Source organism: Struthio camelus, chromosome 26 (assembly GCF_040807025.1).
Source record: "Struthio camelus isolate bStrCam1 chromosome 26, bStrCam1.hap1, whole genome shotgun sequence".
NCBI classification, from domain to species: Eukaryota; Metazoa; Chordata; class Aves; order Struthioniformes; family Struthionidae; genus Struthio; species Struthio camelus.
The window spans coordinates 7,186,454-7,205,668 of record NC_090967.1 but is presented as its reverse complement, the minus strand read 5'-3'; the positions used below and the strand labels follow the sequence as shown (position 1 = coordinate 7,205,668).

At 43.3% G+C, this 19,215-nt stretch overlaps 1 protein-coding gene across 3 annotated transcripts in view; it reads right to left on the bottom strand.

Annotated features, from left to right (window-relative positions):
- SBNO2 (strawberry notch homolog 2) overlaps positions 1-18,818 on the bottom strand; it is a 70,415-nt gene extending 51,597 nt beyond the window's left edge. The window contains exons 1-3 of one of the 3 annotated variants that reach the window (XM_068919623.1): positions 18,733-18,818; positions 3,695-3,918; positions 2,474-2,553 (exon numbers count right to left, since the gene is read on the bottom strand). In XM_068919623.1, coding sequence (XP_068775724.1) covers positions 2,474-2,553; positions 3,695-3,820 — 206 coding nt within the window. In that variant the 5' untranslated portion in view covers positions 3,821-3,918; positions 18,733-18,818. Of the gene's footprint in view, positions 1-2,473; positions 2,554-3,694; positions 3,919-8,262; positions 8,345-18,732 lie in introns of those variants that run through there. The other 2 variants (XM_009667696.2, XM_068919622.1) reach the window with 2 other exon arrangements.
- Between the last annotated feature and the right edge of the window lie 397 nt (positions 18,819-19,215).

Sequence of the window (19,215 nt, the reverse complement as noted above, 5' to 3'; positions counted from 1 at the left end):
CAGAAATTAACTGCCCTCCAACTCTTCCCTGCAGGCGATCTGAACTTCATTTGTTCTTTTGGCAAGTTTTAATATACTGTTTACTTTTCCAGGTTAAGAAAATCTGAAACTAAGACAGAAGCTTTGGTATCTTTTAAATAAATTCTCTAGCATGAAAGTATTGAAAAGAAACAGGAAAAACCTGCTTCAGGTCAAAGCTGTTGCTATGAGAATAAGCCATGTCCAAACACAGCCACTTGCAAATGAGATTTCTTCTAAAAGAATTCTGAAGAGAAGTTTGAACTATTTCTATCTGCATTTCCCTATTTTATAATGCAGTCCATAATTACAACTCTTTAAAATTACATTTTCCCTTTTTTTTTTTCCTCCTTTTTTTTGTCCCTTTCAGGACTACTGCTGTCACCACCTAACCCTAAACCCCACCTAAAAAGATCTAGCTGCAGTTTTCAAATATAAAAAGACAGACTTGTTTATTTTTTGTGAAATATAATTTCACCTGAAAGGTAGTTTTTATAATTATCGAGATATGATATGAAAAACAGGAAGGTAAACCTGCAGCCTTGGCTAAATCATCCTCTAGCAAGTAAACACTACAATGAGCCTCATTCCCAAACGTAACTATACCAAAGTCAACAAGTTTACGTCTGCATTAAATATAGGCATGTCTTTGCAGGATCAAGGCTATAACGTTTCCAGCAGAGCTGACATGAGCAGCAAAGACAAGCCTTAAATGGGAAGAAAGTGAGGGGCCAAACAAGAACTAATGGTCAAGGAAAAAAGATTAAAAAAAAAACCCAACACAATAGATAAACACAATCTAATCTTGTGGTTCAATACAGCAAAACAGAAATTCTGTTACAGCTCTCTTGAGGATTCACAAAGTGTAATTTACAGGAATCATGCTCAAAATGTACACCCTCTTCCAATCATAGACAGACTAGCTAAGAGCAAAGAGATTGAACTTATCTGATAATGTCTCTCAAATTCTCACTTTGGGGAGCAACTAACGAGGCAGAACTCCGTTCAACACCAGCATGACAAGTTCTTGCTGTTCTTACATAAAGAACCTATTCTATTCACCCTATCATTACTGGCCAACTTATTTTCCAGACTGAGGTGGACCGGGGCAAGAAAGCAAGCAGAACTAATATTGAGGAAAAAAGGTCTCCAACAGAGGAGCTGATTCTCATCGCTGATGGTTCAGCTAGAACTTAGACACTCATCAGGCAGATATCTTCACTTTTCCGTTAAGATGCTAAAAATCTTCTTAGGAAGGATGTTAAAAGCTAAATCGTCACGCACCTGGAACAGGTATTAGCTCATGACATCAAGTTCTATGTCTCTTATTTTTCTTCCTTCCACCTCTGACCTAAATAAAAACACATCCTGTATACCTGTGCCACTCCCTGTATTCACAAAGAGACCAAAACAGCAGCCAACTAGCCTTCAAACCTTCTTCCCAACAACCAGCATCTGCCAGCTCCAACATCAGGGTTCCAATCCAAGTCACTTTGTGCTGGCACAACGCCACTTTCTAGTACCCCAAACGCTTCCTGTCATATCCAGCATCCTTCCTCCCTACCCAGAATAGAGGTTCATCATAAAGGGGGAGAAGGAAGAACAGTATTTATCGTTACACAAAGAGCCCTCCAAAATGCCAGAATTATGACACAAAGTTTTCTAGATGAGTTTCTGGACTGAAAACACAAGACACATGGCTTATGTTTCTTCCCATCAGATAGTGCCACTGTTACTACCCAAAGGTTACTGAAACCCATTGCAACTCCGCGCTTTATAGCGCCAAACTATGCTGTATACTAGATAGCTTTACTTCGAAGGAAGTCATAATTTCTCACACGAGCTCATACTCATCACCTCACACCTTGCAGGGTGAGGTTATCAGTGCAAAACATCAGTTATAACTAGAGGAAAAAAGTCATGACTCTTTATAAACTCTTGTTTGTGCAGTTAGGGGCTGTGTATATTTGTCAATACAGACATGAGATGGTAGTACTTAGCTTCTAGTCATCTACACAGCAATAGCTGTATAGATCACATAGCTATAATCTACATAGCTACAGCTATAAGTCTACCACCTGGCACCAATACCTTCTTCTCTGACCTGTATAAGGCTAGAGACTGTATGACATATTCGTTCAACTAGACTGTGCTAAGGGGGTGTTTTATGAACTCCATTAGTATAACAAATCCATGCTAGAAGGAAGCTGTTCCTCCCTCATAATAGCCTCCAGGTTTACCGGAAATCAAACTTTTTTTTTTTTAATTTAAACAAAAGCTGCTTGCTGCTTTTTCCAAGATGTAGCAGTTTATGAAATGCCACAAGATCAGTATGATGCAATTATTTCCCCATCAGCTAGTGCAATAAAGTAAACAAGGAAAGCACTAAAGAAACAGTTGAATCATGGGGTGTGCAAGAGCAGAGGGGTATTGTATAAAGGAGAACAGCACTCACTGGTTTTCATTTGGGAAAGATGAAGTTGGGAAAGAGGCAGGGTAGCAGTTACTCCATGAATCTGCAACCAGCATGGAATTCTGAAAGCAGAAACCAAAAAAAGTTACAATAGCAAAGGACTAGCACAACTACCTGCAGCTGCAAGTCTGAGGTCAGAGGTTTAGGACTTCCCCTCGCTTCAGTGCCTGCTACAAGCAGAGGTGATTTTTAATCTCTCATAGCAGGAGAGATTCTAGGAGAGATTCTCCCATACTCTAGTTTCAGCTTTTAAATCTACTTTGCTGTTATTGTCTCCAGAAAGACAACAGGATCATTCCGCTTTCCTAGCCCTTTAACTTCAGCCTTTGTGGAAAGTGAGTACCAATCTTATTAATTTGAAATTAGCTTGCATAGATAAATGCCTGAAAACCACCGTTTTTGTCTTCCCACCTCCCCGAAACTGTGGCCAGCATTAACCAGAAAGTTTTAGCTCAGCATGTACCATTATATTCTTCCTATGACTGTAATATCTTATTTCTCAGCTAAAAATGAGTCTTTCATTTGTCCTTTTTTTCCTGTGCCCAAAGTGATAACTTGTGTTTGAAGAAACATGCACTTGGTGAGAGCACCCACTAGGGTTTTTTAACCTTCATATTCCTACATGTGGCAAAACTTAAAACTAGCGCTTTACACAGAAATGGAGAAGTGCAGGGCCTCGTAGGCCATTTGAGGGTAGAAACTTGCTTTTTGTCCTGTTCAGGACAAACGCATGAGGGATCAAGCCCTGTTTTAGCACCATATCAGGGCAAACACAATCCCATCTCAGCTCTGCTACTCTCAAAAAAGATACAGCTAGTATTAGCAACAGATTTAGCATCTCTCAGAGAGGCAAGCTGAGGTAGAAACAAAAAGTTTGCAGTTCTGTGTAATCTCTTCAGCTCTTTCCCTTGGAGCCTGCAATCTGCCAGCTTTTAAAGTGGTATCACTTTAATCACAACCTTGTTTTTCGCTTCCCACTTCAAAGGCAGCATGGACTGTGACAGCCCTCAACCCTCCAGCATTACCAATCAATACTTCATGCCCCTGGACAGCTGCCTAGAAAGGCTGGTAAATAGCTCCTGTAAATATTCACAAGGACTCCTAGCATTTGACAGGCTGGATTGCTTTGCTCAGACCCCTTCTGGTTACATTCTCAAACCAGTCTCTCCCTACACTTCCCTGACAACCTGCCAGAGCCCTCACCTCCATGGCTGGTATGGCAAGCTGGGACTGGACGTTCAGGATGCTGTATAGTGTATTGCCTGATTGCTGGTGCTCATGCTGCGGATAGTTCGTCCCCCCGTCCATGGCAGGATGTGCTGAGGGCATCAGCCTGTGTCCTGCTGCATGTAGTCCTCAGGGCTGGTGGAACAGTCTATGGAGTGGCAGAAGTTTCTTTATCTGTGCTCTTCACCCTGCACCATGTCCTAGAGTGGAAAAGAAACGCACATTGAAATTTTAGGAAGACAGAGAAAACACATCTAAGACCAAACCTAGCTAAGAAACCAGTGAATAGATGTCAGACTATGAAATACCTGCTGCCTCATTATAAAGTACAGAGATTTTCACTGAGAAACAGTTCTCAAGAATCACCACACCTAGAATTCACCTAGGCCTGCAAACTTGCATTAAACACACCTCTTCTGTCCTACTGCAGACCCACTTCAGAAGTCTGGCAGATTGTCATGATCATCTGTAATTTTTGCTGTTTTTAGCTCATCTAAACATCACACAAACAGCTTTTTTTTTTAGCTTGAGGATTTTTTTCTTTCAATATACAACATTTCTGCACTTCTGAGCACCAAACTCATGACTAAATACCATAAATTTCCCAAACTTGCTCATTTTCCTATTGACTTGCACCTGCTTATTAGGTTATGTGGCAGGCTTGAGTTCTTGGGAAGCAGCTGAAATGTTAAACCAAGCCCTATAAGATAACAACATGCCACCAGTATTTAGTATCTAATAAAACACAGGCATTTAATTTAGACCAGTGAACGTCAGGTCCAAGTTTCACAGCCAGAATGTGAGCCCTGTCAGGGCACCTTCCCTCCAGAACAGTCCTGACATCATCGATGGGAAAGCACATGGCCAGTGCTTCCAGCTCTTGGTGAATCTGGTTTATGCAGTGCTACCCAGGAAGCAAATCAAAGTCATTTTTTGGCCCGTCTGCAAGTTTGTCTGCTGTTTACCTTCAGTTCTCATTGGCTTGTATGTACCCGCAGAGAACTACAAGGCAGACACAGCCCAGCCTCCTTGTCGTCTGAATCTCTGCAAGCAACACAAGCTTACACAGCGCGATGTTTGTCGGCTCAGTCTCTCCACTGGCTTCCCCTGGTCTCCTGCCCATGCAATCCCCACAGTGAGATTTCACAATAGCAGCAAAAGCATTTGCACTTGCCCTAGCAAAATAAGCTTATTTGTAGGTGAAAACTTACAAACTCAGGCAGTAAAAGCTTGTAAGGTAGGTATGACCTACATTTACAGCAACAGATTAAAAACCCTCACAGTAAGATGCATCACTTGAGGATGAAAATAGGATGAAATTATGTAGGTGGAGTATTGTTCCCCACAGAATCAATGGCTGCGCATTCCTTTGGCTGAGTAATGAATGAATCACTGCACGAGGTCTGAGCACCTCACAGCCCTGACCTCACCACACTCTGGTGTCTCCCTAATTTCATGGAGGATGTTCACCATACACTGATAATTTTCCCCACTGCTATGCACAACAAAGATCAAACTGAATAGTATACTCTTAGTATTAACACTGTTCACCTAATAAATATAAGAAATTATCAGCCAGCTTTCATTTTCCCTGTTGCTACCAAGATGGCCTTTCAGAACGATTCCCGTTTCTGGATTTTTGCCAGTTCACTCTTCTAGATGACTGGTTACAGCTTCTTAAACCATTACGCAGATGTTTTATCAATTCAGGATTTGAGCATCAAGAAACCTGACTAACAGTGCTTTAAAGCCAGGATAGTTTCACAGAAGATAATTATTTCAGTAAGTGACTGGTTTTAAAAGAAAATCCAAAGGCCAAAAGGAACACTGAAAATCACTTGCAAGGCCTGGAAGCCTGGCATACACTCATTCCCCAAAGCCCTGCTTAATGAAGAAATAGCTAGTCTGAACAACAAATGGTTGAGGAGAAGCTGTTCTGGGGTTTGCAAAGATCTCTCGATCCACGAACTACGCAGACTTCCTGGCCAGCAAAATCTCTGCATCTAACAAGGGCCTCGTTAACGTTTTGCACCACTTCTAGAGTCTCCCACGAACATGCTGCTCCCCACAGAGCCCAGCCACAGCCATTCTGAGCCATATTCACATCCCTTGCGCGGACCATTAGACTAAAGAGAACAGAGAAGAGGTACTAGAGGGACTTTTTTTTTTTTTTTTTAAACTGGCCTCCAAACTGGCAATGAGAGGTTTCTTCCGAATACTGAACTGTTACTCAATGAACAGAATAGCTGCAAGAACCTGAAATTTGCTTTCATATCGGTACTTGGGGAAAACAGCAAAGTAGCTCTGAGACTTCTACTCCTATTAGTCTTACCCACTGTAGAGGCAGGAAAGACTGACCACATCTCAACTTCGTAAATGGATTTAATCATTGAAGTTTTATTGTTCTGCTTGTCATCTGCTCAGTTCCAAGGACGCAGGTACTGTGACTCACTCCAAGAGAAACTAATCCTTAATGGCTGAACAGAATCAAAGTCATTTCTAGGACCTGCAGAGTAACTAAAAAGGTGCTTTAGAGCTTCTTTTTGCTAAATTCTCCATAACCCCAAGGGACATCAAGTTTCAATTGGATTTAATTCAGAGAAATGACAGTAAAGGCAATCTATACAAACGTTAAGAGCAAGAGATGCTTCACTAATTTCTCTTGAATTCCATCCTATCTTTTCTGGTCCCTCTTCTCCTTTCCATGACTATTTGCCATTAGCAGCCTGCAGCATGACAGCCAAAGAAATTAAACTAGCTAATGTATTTTCATTGAGCAAGCTACTGAAGCAGAAAAGCTAAGTAGAGCAAAATGAAGATGCAATTTAAAATACGCCAGTTTTGATCATTTAACAGCTACTACTGGCTACAAGGAGTATTTTTGAAAAGTCATTTCTGAGTCAGAGTCCCTTTAAAAATAAGTGACCTTTCAGCTGACAAAATTATTTCTGCATTTGTAATGGAAAGTGAAATTAAAGCAACTCTTTCTTTCATTCGCTGTGTGGTAGCAGCCATATCGGGGCAGCTCTCCGAACAGGGCCTGCATGCGAACAGATGCAGAACCTGCAAGGGGAATAAATGATATTCCTTTCAAGCCCAGAAATGGAGACTGACACTAATAATTTGGTTAAAAGTTACAAGGCAAAGCCCTTACACTCAGGAGTCTTTATGGGGAAACAGCAGAGACTGACAATGCAGCTGTCTCTGTTCCTCGAACAAATTGGGTTGAAGCAGGCTAACAGATTTACAATTGTGGGCACGCAAATGTCTTCACAAGACACAGACTTCTGAACTGAATTAAATAATTTGCCAGAGGCTAAGCACTTTGTGGTTTAAAAAAAAGTATTCCTCATTTTAGATAAAGGGCCAGTCACACTGGGACGCACATGGTTTACGCAACCTTACAAGCCCTGGCTGGGTGAAAGCTGTGGCTCAGCAGGGTGGGGTGCAGAGCAGGGCACGGCCTCCAACCAGTTCTCCTCCAGCACGGGTTTGAGCAGACTGCAACAGAGCTTGCTAATCCAATCTTTGTCTCTTCACGCAGCCTAACAAATTGTCAAAAATTTACTCCTGACCTCCAATTAAAAAAAAAAAAAAAAGCCCCCCCCACAACCAACTGACAAAGATGTCTTTAGGTTTAAGCATTTTCCTTAGGAAAGCGCAATGAAACAATACTTCCAAAGACTCCCAAAGAACAAAGTTTACACACCAGCAAAAGTAACACTAGGCTATCTGAAAAGGTGATTAAGCTATAAAAACTCAGATCATTTTAATTGATTGCTAACAGAATAAATACTCTTTACAAAGGCCCAGAATCACCTACATCATCTTCATGGGCTTCATTTCACCAGAGATTTACTGCAGTCTCATTCTTTTACTAGCAAAATGTGTTTCTTTTTATTACACCGTAAAATCCACACTCAGCCTTTATAGTCCATAAGCCCAGGAGCATAAAAGGCTAAAAACGTTTAGCTGGTACCCAGCATCCTAATTAATATTGTTATACTGGCCTAAGGCCTCTTAATTTATTAGCCAAACACTAGCACCAGGGTTCCCAAAATGCAGCCTGTAGAGCATTTGTATTCTTGAAGCCTCCTAAGAAGCTGCTTAATCATGGCCTTGCTTGAGAAAATCAGTACAGCATGCACAGTTGTAGAAGCAACCGCACTGCTAGTAGGTACCCCAGTCCCAGTCACATATGAATTAAGTGCTGACACAAAAGTCCTCTTATTTAAGCACTACATACATTACATTAAAGCTACTGAACACAAAGGATAGCAGATGAACCTTCTTAGGCAGCCCAACACTGATGTCCCAGCTCTCAAGTGGCTCTATACATAAAAGATTGTGAACGTGCTAAAATACTACAGGACTTCTTCCTTCAAAGCCAAGCGATTTATTGCAACAGCAAAGGGACACACAAATGCATACGTTGACCCCAAGTCTATTGTGAAGAGATGCAGGAAAAAAGCTTCATCAGCAAGAAATGAAGTAACCTGTGCTTCAGCCATTGTTGTTACACAAGCAGCCCAGGAGATGCTTACTTCTCTGGGTTTTAGAGTTGCTCTCCTCTTTTTCTTTAAACTGATGTTCTCTGATGCCACTTGGTGGTCCATGACAGATCCTATAAAATGTTAAGTTACATATAAGAAAGAAAGGAATAAAAGCAAGACAAAGGTTTAGCACGACTCCACTTACCCTCAATGCACAAAACAGAAATGATATAAGCTATAAATCAAACCTATACTACAACATCCCAACCCCTAAAGGAAGCACTGTGGAGCTGAGGCCTACAGTTCACGTTTGCCTTCCATCTCCATTAATCTGCTCCAAGATCCTCCAGCCTTCCAACCCAAGACAGACCGCGGCAATAAAAGGCTGTAAGGAAGACAAAGCAACAGAAAAACGTAGCATATAACACCTTTATGAGGCGATCTTTGAATGTTATCATAGAGCTATAATTGGCATAAATAGGTTTTCTTTACAGATCACCGTTAAATAAAGCTCAGCTGTTACTGAACAGAAGTGGTGAGGTGTGCTGGCCTAAGGGTTAAAGTCATAGACTGTTTTAGAGATATCAGTATGCTCTGGTGCCTTTAAAATATTGCATCTGTTCTTTTCATCAGAGAGTCTGGGGTTTTTTGTCCCTCTTTCCCCTCCCTCCCAGTTGGTAACAGCTTTCGATAGGAAATCGGAAGCAGTTATTCCCGTAACAGCTGTAGCAAATATACAGTCTTACTTATACATCCAGAGTAACTTATGAAGGGTAAAAATCAATATCAGAAATTCTCCCGGCCTGCTCTACATTAACTTATGTCTTGGCAACATCGGATCTCACTGGCCAGTTTCTCTGCAGAGTAGAGCACGTTTCTCTAACACAGCGCTAGTTCCTTAGGAAAACTCTTGCACAATAGGCCATAGCCAATTAGTAAAATGAAGGTAAACTCCTTAAGAAGTGTAAACTCCTGTGCTTGAGCAACAGTCAGATGGTAAAAGACAATGCAATGAACTCACGTAACAATTCCTCTGAAGAGCTCAAAATGAGCAGCAGCCCAGTTTTAGACGGACAAGCCAAAAGCTAGAGATCTTTTTGTTCAGAGATACCAAGAAAATTAGCAACACAATTAAGAATGAAACCCAGATGTCATGAATTCTGGATCTTGTGCTCTAACCTCCATGGCACAGTGGAAGAGGATGAACCACTTGGACATTTTCCAGTCATCCCAAAACAAAATAGCGTGCTGCTAAACATTATCTTTAACCCATAAATGTCACAGAACAGCTAACAACATCCATCCATGCGGGCTCCTTGATAGTTCTGATGAACTGCTACCCTCTGTCAGTATTAATTTATGCAAAACAAACCGCTACAAATGTTTGAATAACAAACATGGAGATAAGAGCTGAAATATTGTCTTGCCTTGGTTTATTGGAGGTGTCTAGTGCATATTAACACAACATCACTACAATATCAATAACACAGGGAAGTAATAGGAATCAAGAATCCACTCTACATCCTGCAACCTCTGAATCTATTGCCTCAATGCCAAACTGCTGAAGATGCTGGTTTTCAGACCAGAACAGTACCAGCAACCTGACAGCAGAGCATGCACTGGATGTCACCAAAACCTCAGCATTTGCCACTCTGCCAGAACTTCAGCATCACAAAATAATCTTCTATTCTAAGTGCAGGAAGACAGCAGTTACATCAAGTTCCTGGGATGATTAACATGGAGTTTTTAATAGCTCTCCCTAGAAGCTCACACTCTGATAAGAGTTGCCGGCTGGCTTGCACATTAAAATTCCAAGACAGGACTAAAGCCAGTTTCAGAGATCCAGTGTGAATCCGAGGACTGCAGAACAGCACCGTCAGGAAAACATGCTAAGTGGAGACAGCCTTCACTACCTGCTCCTGCTTTAGCATTCTCCAAGCAGCTCATCACAGAAAACTATGAAAAACAGCAAGTTCCCTGCAGGCCAAAGCACTCGTTTCCATGTGCTGCACTGTCTTTGTAACAGTAAAGGCTGATAATCACATAGAGACCCAGAGTCTGCAAGCGAAATGTTATAGCTAGCGTTTTCTTAAATCTCTCTCCACCTCTTACCAAACACACTCCAAACAAGAGGAAATACTTCCCATCATCAAGATAAGTCAAAGCACTCAATTTAAGATCATTTCTATTACAGAGCCACGCAAGTAGCAAACTGGGATTCGTTTTTCTTTCTTTCCAAGAGCAGGGCCCTTATCATTGAGAAGCTTGACTTGGGAGTATTGGAAACTCCAAGGCCAGCAGTGAACAAGCATTGAAATTGCTGATATAGACTTTTGATCTCGGGGGAAAAAGGTATTGCATTCTTCTTACAGAGGCTAATGCTTATTTTCTAAAGTATTAGAGGTTACTTTCAAAGATTCAGACTGCCCAGTTAGTTCTCTAGCAGGAGTCACAGGTAGGGGAAAAAAAAACTAAAACAAAAACAGACTTAAAAATATCTTGTCCTGCCAAGCCTTTGACAACCAGACTCAGTATCTTTGCTTACTATTTAGCCTTTAGAATTTCTACTTTGAGAAAACCTGAACAAGCAGAATGCTGCTACCAAGTTCAAGAATCAAATTGACTCAGATTTTTCACAGAAGTAGAAAATCAAGAATGCAGAATCATGGAAAAAAGTGACCTCAATGGCATAAGTCATATTACTACATCATACTGGAACAAACTACAGCAAGCGGCATACACGACAACCCTGCCAGTGCAGGGAACGATCATTAATATTAGGACATGCTAAACACCAATAAAGAATTTCAAAAAGCTTTCCAAATGGATCATGCCTCAAAATATAACTGCAAAAGAGTTAGATTAATTTTACTGATGGGTAATTGGTCACACAAAATTGGTTGAAACACTCCAGCTCCATGACAACTATTTAGGGAGCAATATGATCAGAAAAAAACAAAACAGTACACAGACAAACAATAATAAAAAAATTCAAAGTAGGCTCCATTCTACTGATAATACATTTGTTTTTCATTTCCCTGTCACAAAACCAATATAGTTCATTACAAAAAAGTGAGCTCAAAGCACAACTTGTAAAGTTGGTTACCACAAATTACCACCAAGCAGAGAAGTTTTGCAGACACCCCAAAGACGAGATTCCTGCACCCCGCAGTCATGTTATAGAAGATCCAGTGGTTGGTGGCTAGGACAGGAGAACACTAATTTTGCAGACCAGCAGCTAGTACAGTTGGTAGCTGTGAAAGAACAGAAGGGGAACCCCAACAACACGAGGATAAAGTTTCTAACTTTAAGAACAGTAACTTCCTTCTGCAAGCATCACTAGAACAGCAAACTGTTCTTTCAGATGCAGAGTGACAGTACTCAAGCAATGATTACCGTGAAAAACAAAAAACTTTGGACTTGCTCCTTTATGGCCAGGCAGCCTACATTTAATAATGAAACTGGTTTCCTACGTAGTGTGATACAGTCCTGTGAGAAATCTGATTAGATCACGAGTCATTCTGATTAAGCTATATGAATAGTTTCGGTATTACTAGTCATTCACTGAAAGGCTTCCTACCAGCCTAGGCCATAATGGCAGCTTTAGTCTGGAATTCCTATGGAATTTACCATGCCTAGAGGTTGCTGAGCACAGATTTCGCTTTTTTAACAGCTTGAGCTTTTTAGGTAGTAGCAGAAATTTGTGAGACTGGTACTGTATCAGGCAATTTCTGATTTGAAAAGCGATAAACTGTTCTGCAATAATCAGGATCAATAGAGCCATGGGTAACAGCCCAGTTCAGGGGCATCTGTAGCCAAGAAAGGTGCAAACAACCATTTGTACGTTCAGTGAACACAAGCACTTCCTCCCTGTTGTGTTTCAGTCCTTGTTAGCGTATTTTAGACTGTCTGCATTAAAGGAAGATAGCTAGGAAGCCACAGGTATGCAACAGTCAGAGCTAAATCTGCTGATCATAAATTACCATGATAATGACAAAAGGACCTCAGAAATTTGATCTAGTTCCTTGTCCTGCTTGCAGATTAATCATCAGTATTCCCCTCCCATCTGCCCACCCACATAGACAACAGAAAGGGAGGCTGAAGCCTGTCACCCCTACCCGGCTCCATTGATTCCTTCTACCAGCGCACGTGGTTGCCAACAGCAGCCCACCCATGGTGGGCTTTCAAACACGACAGACACACTGTGAGATCTGCAATGAAACGGGACTCTTACAATAATATAGTTTACGTAAACCCCTCCAAGAAATGGGAACTTAATACTATGGAACTTTTAAAAGCAATTTTTATGTCTCAATAGCCAAGCTAGCTTCAAGTTCCTCTTTAATGTTTCTTCTCGCCATATTCTTTAGACAGAGTTTACATCGAACAATGTTTTATCTTGAACAACGAGAAGAAAAGTTAGAGTCAGAGCCCTGATTCACTGGCATTGGCAGTGATTTGCTTCATGAAACAGGAAAACCAAGGAAGAGAAGTTAGGATCTCCCTATCCGATACGTTCATAATCTCCTCACAAGGCTACTCAGACTTCATTACATATAGAAAAGAGGCTGGCAGATGAAAGACACTGACTATAGAAGTTCAACATGAACAGAAGTATCAGATCTTTTCCCTACAGATGACTCAAAATGTAAATGGAAATATTATTTTTTCATTCTCTTTACTATTTACAGCTTAGCTCTTTTCATTAGGCAAATTCAGCTCCTTATAGAGCAAATATAGTATCGCTTGTTTCTGTATCCGAGACACTCTTGGAAAAGGGATTTCAAGTTGATTCACAAAAAAGACAAGTTAATGCAGAAATACTGTAGGGTGACTCACTGTAGCTCTTTACAATTCTTAAGCAAAAAGACTGGTGAATTTATATTGAAAGCCAAAGAATCCAGAGCTTGCTCCCTACCTGCTTAGAAGATAAAGTTACACTGACTGTATGTACCTGAACGAAAAGGTAGAAAGGAAGAATCTGTCTCCAGCCTTGCGTATGACAAAACACAGAAAGCAATAGCGCCTGATGCAGACAACGTCACCTAGCAGAAAAAGTTACAGAAAAGAGAACGAAAAACTAACCTTAGGCAGATGAGGAAGACAACTCAGTCCATCGCATAGCATAATATCAATCTAAAAGATAATAAGCATCTGTGATGAAATGCAATCACTTTAGGGCATGCTAACCCAAGCCATTACTTTGCTAACCCATTTTAAACTACCTTGATCTCTTGAATGCTTTCAGCAAGCAAGAATGCACTTTGGGTGCATTTGGTCTATACAAACTCAAAACTATAAGCCTGTATTCACAGCATTACCAGGTATGTGAGCAAGACTGAGAAAGAAACGGGGAAGCCCTCCTTGCTATTTACCTGGACTATGCAAGTCAACACAGAGCTGCAGCCTGCGACTGAACAGCAACCTATTTGACAGATTAACTGCTGGAATTATGTAGTCTGTAAACAAAGGGAAGAAGAGTTGAGTTCATTTCCAAGCTTCTTGCCAGATCGATGCAAACATGCAAACAACACAGTGGTGAAGACGAAAGACCAAACTTGCCTTCTAAAGACTGGCATTTAAAAGAATGAGAAGGAAGAGCTTTACCTTTTAAGCAGTGCTAGCCCCTTCTCATTTGAAGCTCAGGCCATACAGAACAAACAAATTAAAGGCCGCTTTTGGGAATGACACGTCCTCTCTACAAGAAAATATCTCCTCTCCCACAAAGGCAGACTTAAAGTCAATCAGGTTAGGTTTAAATTAGTGGTGTCACAGACCTAATTATAAGTGCCAGGAAAAAAAAAATCAAAGTTGAAAAACAACACACCCAGAGACAGTTTGCAAGAATTACAGGAACAAAGATGTAAGGAACAAGGAACCATTGTCGACAAAGGGAAAAATCCATACTGTTGGAGGACACTGAAGAAATCACTCTAAGAGATATAATACTATTTTCATTCAGTACAGAAAGCAACATTGTAGTTGGACGCTTCAATGCACAAGCATCAGGAAACATAAGCACAGGCATCTTGCAAAAATAGCATCTTTCCTCATGGATCTGTAGTATTTCACATTACTCTGCACCAAAGGTTGAGAGTCTGCAGTCTGGGGCCAAATATGGTCTGCTATTTCATTGTATGTAGCCTGAGACCATGGGATTTTTATCTATACTTTCAGACCTACACGAAGGTGCCTGTGAAATGAGGCCCTGTCAAAAGTGTCCGAAAGGCCCACTCTGTCTTCCAGAAGGAAACAGCTTTCCACCCCTACCATAGATAATACTAAATGTCAGCCTTGCACAAGACCAGCAGACACATTCTGGTTGCCCTTGGATCTCTAACGGCTCCAATGAATCATCCATTTCTTCCACTGAACTTCCCTCATCAGAAAACACAGTAACGCAGAGCGCAGCCAGGTACCTCCACAAGGTATGCCTTAATGCATTTATCACTGGTAGGCCACAGTGCCAACAGCTACCATGCTCAAGAGGGAGAAGGAAGAGAATTTGGAGGGGTGGGAGAAAGAGCACAAAGCAGGGGTGGTCACTGCTGAGTTTCCCTGAGTAACTGTAGACACAGCTCTCTTGGGCTTTCACTAGGCTCGTTCAGCTCCTTAAAGTTATAATGGCATAACCACGGGAGCAGGGGAAGAGCACGGCAGCTATGCTTACACCATCCAGGTCTGCCATGGAAACGGTCAGTGTAGAAGAAGGGCTTACGCTAAGGCTGAGTGCATCTGCGGTACGGACAGAGGAACCGCACAGCCTGGTGGCTGCCACCCCCTCACATGGTTAACAGGCTCAGGCCCCAGAGCAAGCGCAGCTAGAAGGGACAAGAAGGCTCATCCCCCATCATCCATCCAGCATGGATGTTGGAGGGGCCAACACTGGTATAAAGCACCTTTGCACCAGCCACAGACTGTGCTGCACGCGGTCGCACTGCTAATCCCCGGAACGTTCCTCAGCGCTGTCTGGATGCTTCAGTGAGAGTCATAATGGCCTTAATCCTCAAAAGAAAATAGCCATAGAAATGCAAGACTAAATACTGCAAGGGGGGAAATTTAATTTGGAGTCTTGTTACTTGCATCTACCCCAATGTGCCATTCCCTAAATTTCCTGGGATTAAGATTAAGTAGTTAAATGGCACAGCAGCTTTAGCAACAACACAGACAGAAGAAAAAGATTCATTAATCTAGCCACTGATATAAACTGTATTCAATCTTCCATAGATACTTTTGTTTCAAGGCAGCACAAGTAAAGTTAACTGCTGGTGCTACCTGTAATGCTGACCTCACCTTTTATTCATTCAGCTCACAATAACTCCAGAACATTATCTTTCCTGCTACCCTGCAGTCTATTTCTCCACCAGCAGAACTGTCCGATTCCTACTTCACGGTTCAAAGTTTCGTGTTACTTCCCCACAATGAAGCTGCTGTAAAACACACGGTCATTCTCTCCACTCGCAGGCTGCTTTCAGTCTGACGGTCTGTCTCCGAATTCAAATATTGTGCTGTGAGTAACAAAATATTGCTCAAACAGGGACCCAAACAGACTTAAAGTAAAGCTTGCTGTGGGGAAAAGACAGATTCCACCTGTCACTACTCTCACCTGGGAGAACAGGTACGACTATTTCTGGATAGAGCAAAAATGCCTCCCTATAAGCTACACACACTTTTGCCAAAAAACACTCAGCACCTTTTGTGGAAATCTATCCAGCATCGTACACACACAACCATGCTCTGGAATTTCCAAAGTATAAATAATCAAGCCCCATAAGGCAGACCTAAGGCTGAGGCAGTCTGGCAACTCAGGCAGCTAATGCAGGAAACAGTTCTGTGAAGCAGCGGTCTGCTCAAGCAGCCTCTGACAGAACGGGCTCTGGCAAACAAAGACTAGTCAGGGCACCCGAGCGTCAGCACAGCTCCCCCATCACAGGCCTGCTGCGAACGTGGTCCTGGAAGAAAAAAACACCATGACAGTATAACCAATGCTTACCGCTTACTAAGACAGGAGCCACAGCGCTCAGCACAGTGCGGCTCCAGCAGCAACGCAGGACACCTGGACGCAGCTGTAATACTAGCCCTATACAAATACTAATGAAGTCAACCTCCAAAACACACCTGCAAGGTAGGAATGCACTATTCTACTACTTAATTAAAGGGAAAGAGAGGAGCCAAAATAACTTAGCTGACTAAGATCAGAAGCCAAGAAAATACGGGTCTCCAGACTCCCTCCACTCTGCCCCCAGCCCCAGTCTCCACAGGGGCTCAGTCGTGGGATGTGCCGGGGGAAGCGCTCTCCAGCCGAGCCAAGCCGGTCCGGTCCCGACACCGGACGCAGCGCTCCCGTTCAGCGTATGCACGTTCGGTTTCACCGCACGGCCACTCACAGTGGAAAAAACACTCCCAGATATCAAAGCCTGCTTCCTTATTGATCATAAGCACATAAACACCATTTCAAATCAACCAACCTTCAGGCTGGCTCTACGTTTACTTTCTCTGTGGAAGAGGCATATATTGGCCTCTTTCATAGCTACATGTTTACAGATCTAGCTCATGTTACCAAAGAAGACTGAAGAGTTAAGTTTTAAGCTGAAAAAAATGTTTCAAAAGAATATAAAACTCTTAATTAAGCCTAGAAGGCTTTCCTGAGAGCTCCAGACCCTCACGATTAAAAATCACAGCACACTATTCAGTGACTGCACAGTTAGCTCTTTATTACAGTGTCACTATTCAAAAAGCTCTGAATGTGTGTCAGCATTTTCATTATAGACCCTCCATTTCAGGGATCTATAACTTAACCATTAAAAAGGCCTATTCAGTCAGGAAATATAACCCTCAAACATGCCACACGGTCACTATTTTAAACACAAAACTTAGGATTTTTTTCCTGTCCATGTATACCTTACTGTTAAAAAAAAAAAAAAAATCTGAGATGGAAGCGGCTGTAATTTTTCAATGAGTGACCTGTTTGGCAGATGCAGTCTGTCCCACGTCTGGCACATGACGAAACATGACGCTCGGTCCTGCTGTTTCCTCTTCCAAAGTCAGCATGGACTAGGGGAGGGATACACTGCATGAAACGCTCAGCAAGCACAAAAGCAAAACTTCCACACTCAACAGCAAACAATCCAGACAGTTAAAGGAAGGAGCAAATGATTTTGCAAGAGAAGTCTGTTCCTGTTCCAGGATGTGGATGTAAGGCCTTGAAAAACACTAAGAATGGGAGAAACCTCTGCAGTTAGCAAAGCATTGAGAACTTCTGGGGTGAAAAAAGGGGTGAGTTAATATGTAAAAGGAAAAATTCCACACACAGGACTTGGCAAAATCTTTCAGAATACTTTTAAAAGCAAAGAATCAAGTTGTCAATGAAAGAGACTTACAAAACTCACTGGCCGTGCCCTCTTCTGCCAAACTCTGTAGGTTTACTATTATGTCTTCCTTCATTAAAAAACAAAACAAAACTCTTTCATTTGCTGTCTGAAAGCCCCGCACAAGCAAGCATACGATTCCAAGACCGGCCGAAACACTATCAAAGGAAACACCTGGGGGAAACACAACACTTTTCTTCTTTGACTCCAGCCAGTCATCCCAGCTGCTGCACAGAACAACTCCAGACAGAACGCTACCCGGACATAAACGCTCCTCTTCAATTAGACCAAGACCCTCTAATGCCAATCAGTTTTCTAAACGTCAGCATCTCATACCGGGCAATACAGAGATGAGAACAGAACCCAAGCTCCCCGGCTGGCATCCTACCTATGACTTCCGCCAAATTGTTACTACTTCATGGGATGAACAACATACCCTGCACTCAGGGCAAACATATTAGTACCTAATTTTCCACTTTAAAAATACATTTCCAACGTGAGGCGTAGCTTAGTTTAGTGGTACCCACACGGGCGAGAGGGCTCAACGTTTCGGGATGACATCCGGACAACCTGCAGAAGACAGCAGGACAGCCCAGGCACAACACACATCTTTCTGCCCACTGAATTTACAACAGCAATAATGCACAAACCAGGAAAAAAGAAAAAGAGAAAAAAAAAAAACCCTTAGCGGCTTTTGGATCCCAGCAACGAACTCCTCTCTCAAAAGCCCATCCTGTTGTCACCGCAAGCGGAGGGCTGATCCCAGGTCGCAGTCAGAGCGGCCCTCTTACGCTGAGGCTCCTGGTTACTTCTCAGATGCAAGTTTGTTTGCCTGGGTTTGGGGTTTTCTTAAAACCTCACGTTAACACTTAACTCCGCCAAGAACCCCGGGGACAAGCGGGGCTTCGGCCCGGGCTGCGCTTTCACACCGCCCGGGTCACAAAACGTGAGGGAAAACGAGACCTCCCGGGGTGGGGGGGGGGAATGTTTTTTCGGTTTGCCCCCCTTTTTTAATTTTTTTTTTTTAAATTTTGGCCACCACAGCTCCGCGGGGCAGACGCCGGGGCCGAGACCTACCGGGGGGGGGGAGGCCGGGGGGGCGGCAGCGGAGAGGGGGGCCCCGGGAGCGGAGGGGGGGGGTCCCGGCCCTTACCTGCGTGGCGGGGGGGGGGGGGGGGGCTCAGGCTCCCTCCCGGCGGCCGCCGCCTCTCCGCGCTTCCGGGTTCGGCGCCATCTTGGGGGGGGAGGACACGGACTTCCGGGGCGGATGTGGGCGGGCGGCGGCGGCCCGGGCCGGGGGTGAGGGGAGGGGAAGGGAAGGGGAACCGGTCAGCCGCCCTCCGGCTGCCCCCCCCCCCCCCCCGGAGCCGCGGTTCCCAGCCCCGAGGCGCCGCCGGCGGGAAGCAGCCTCGCGTGGCCGAAGGGGAAGGCCAGGCCTCAAGTTTTCCGACCTGCGAAACGGGAGCAGCAGTTACCGGCCTCCGGAGGGCAGCGGGGAAGGGACGGGGTTAAATCCCGACCAGCTTCCCGGGAACGTCCGCCCGCTGCCAGGCCACAAGAGCCTCACTGTAAGAACGAGCTGCAGAGCAGGCCAAAGGCTGAATCACGGAGCCGAAGTGAGATCCCCCCCCCCCCC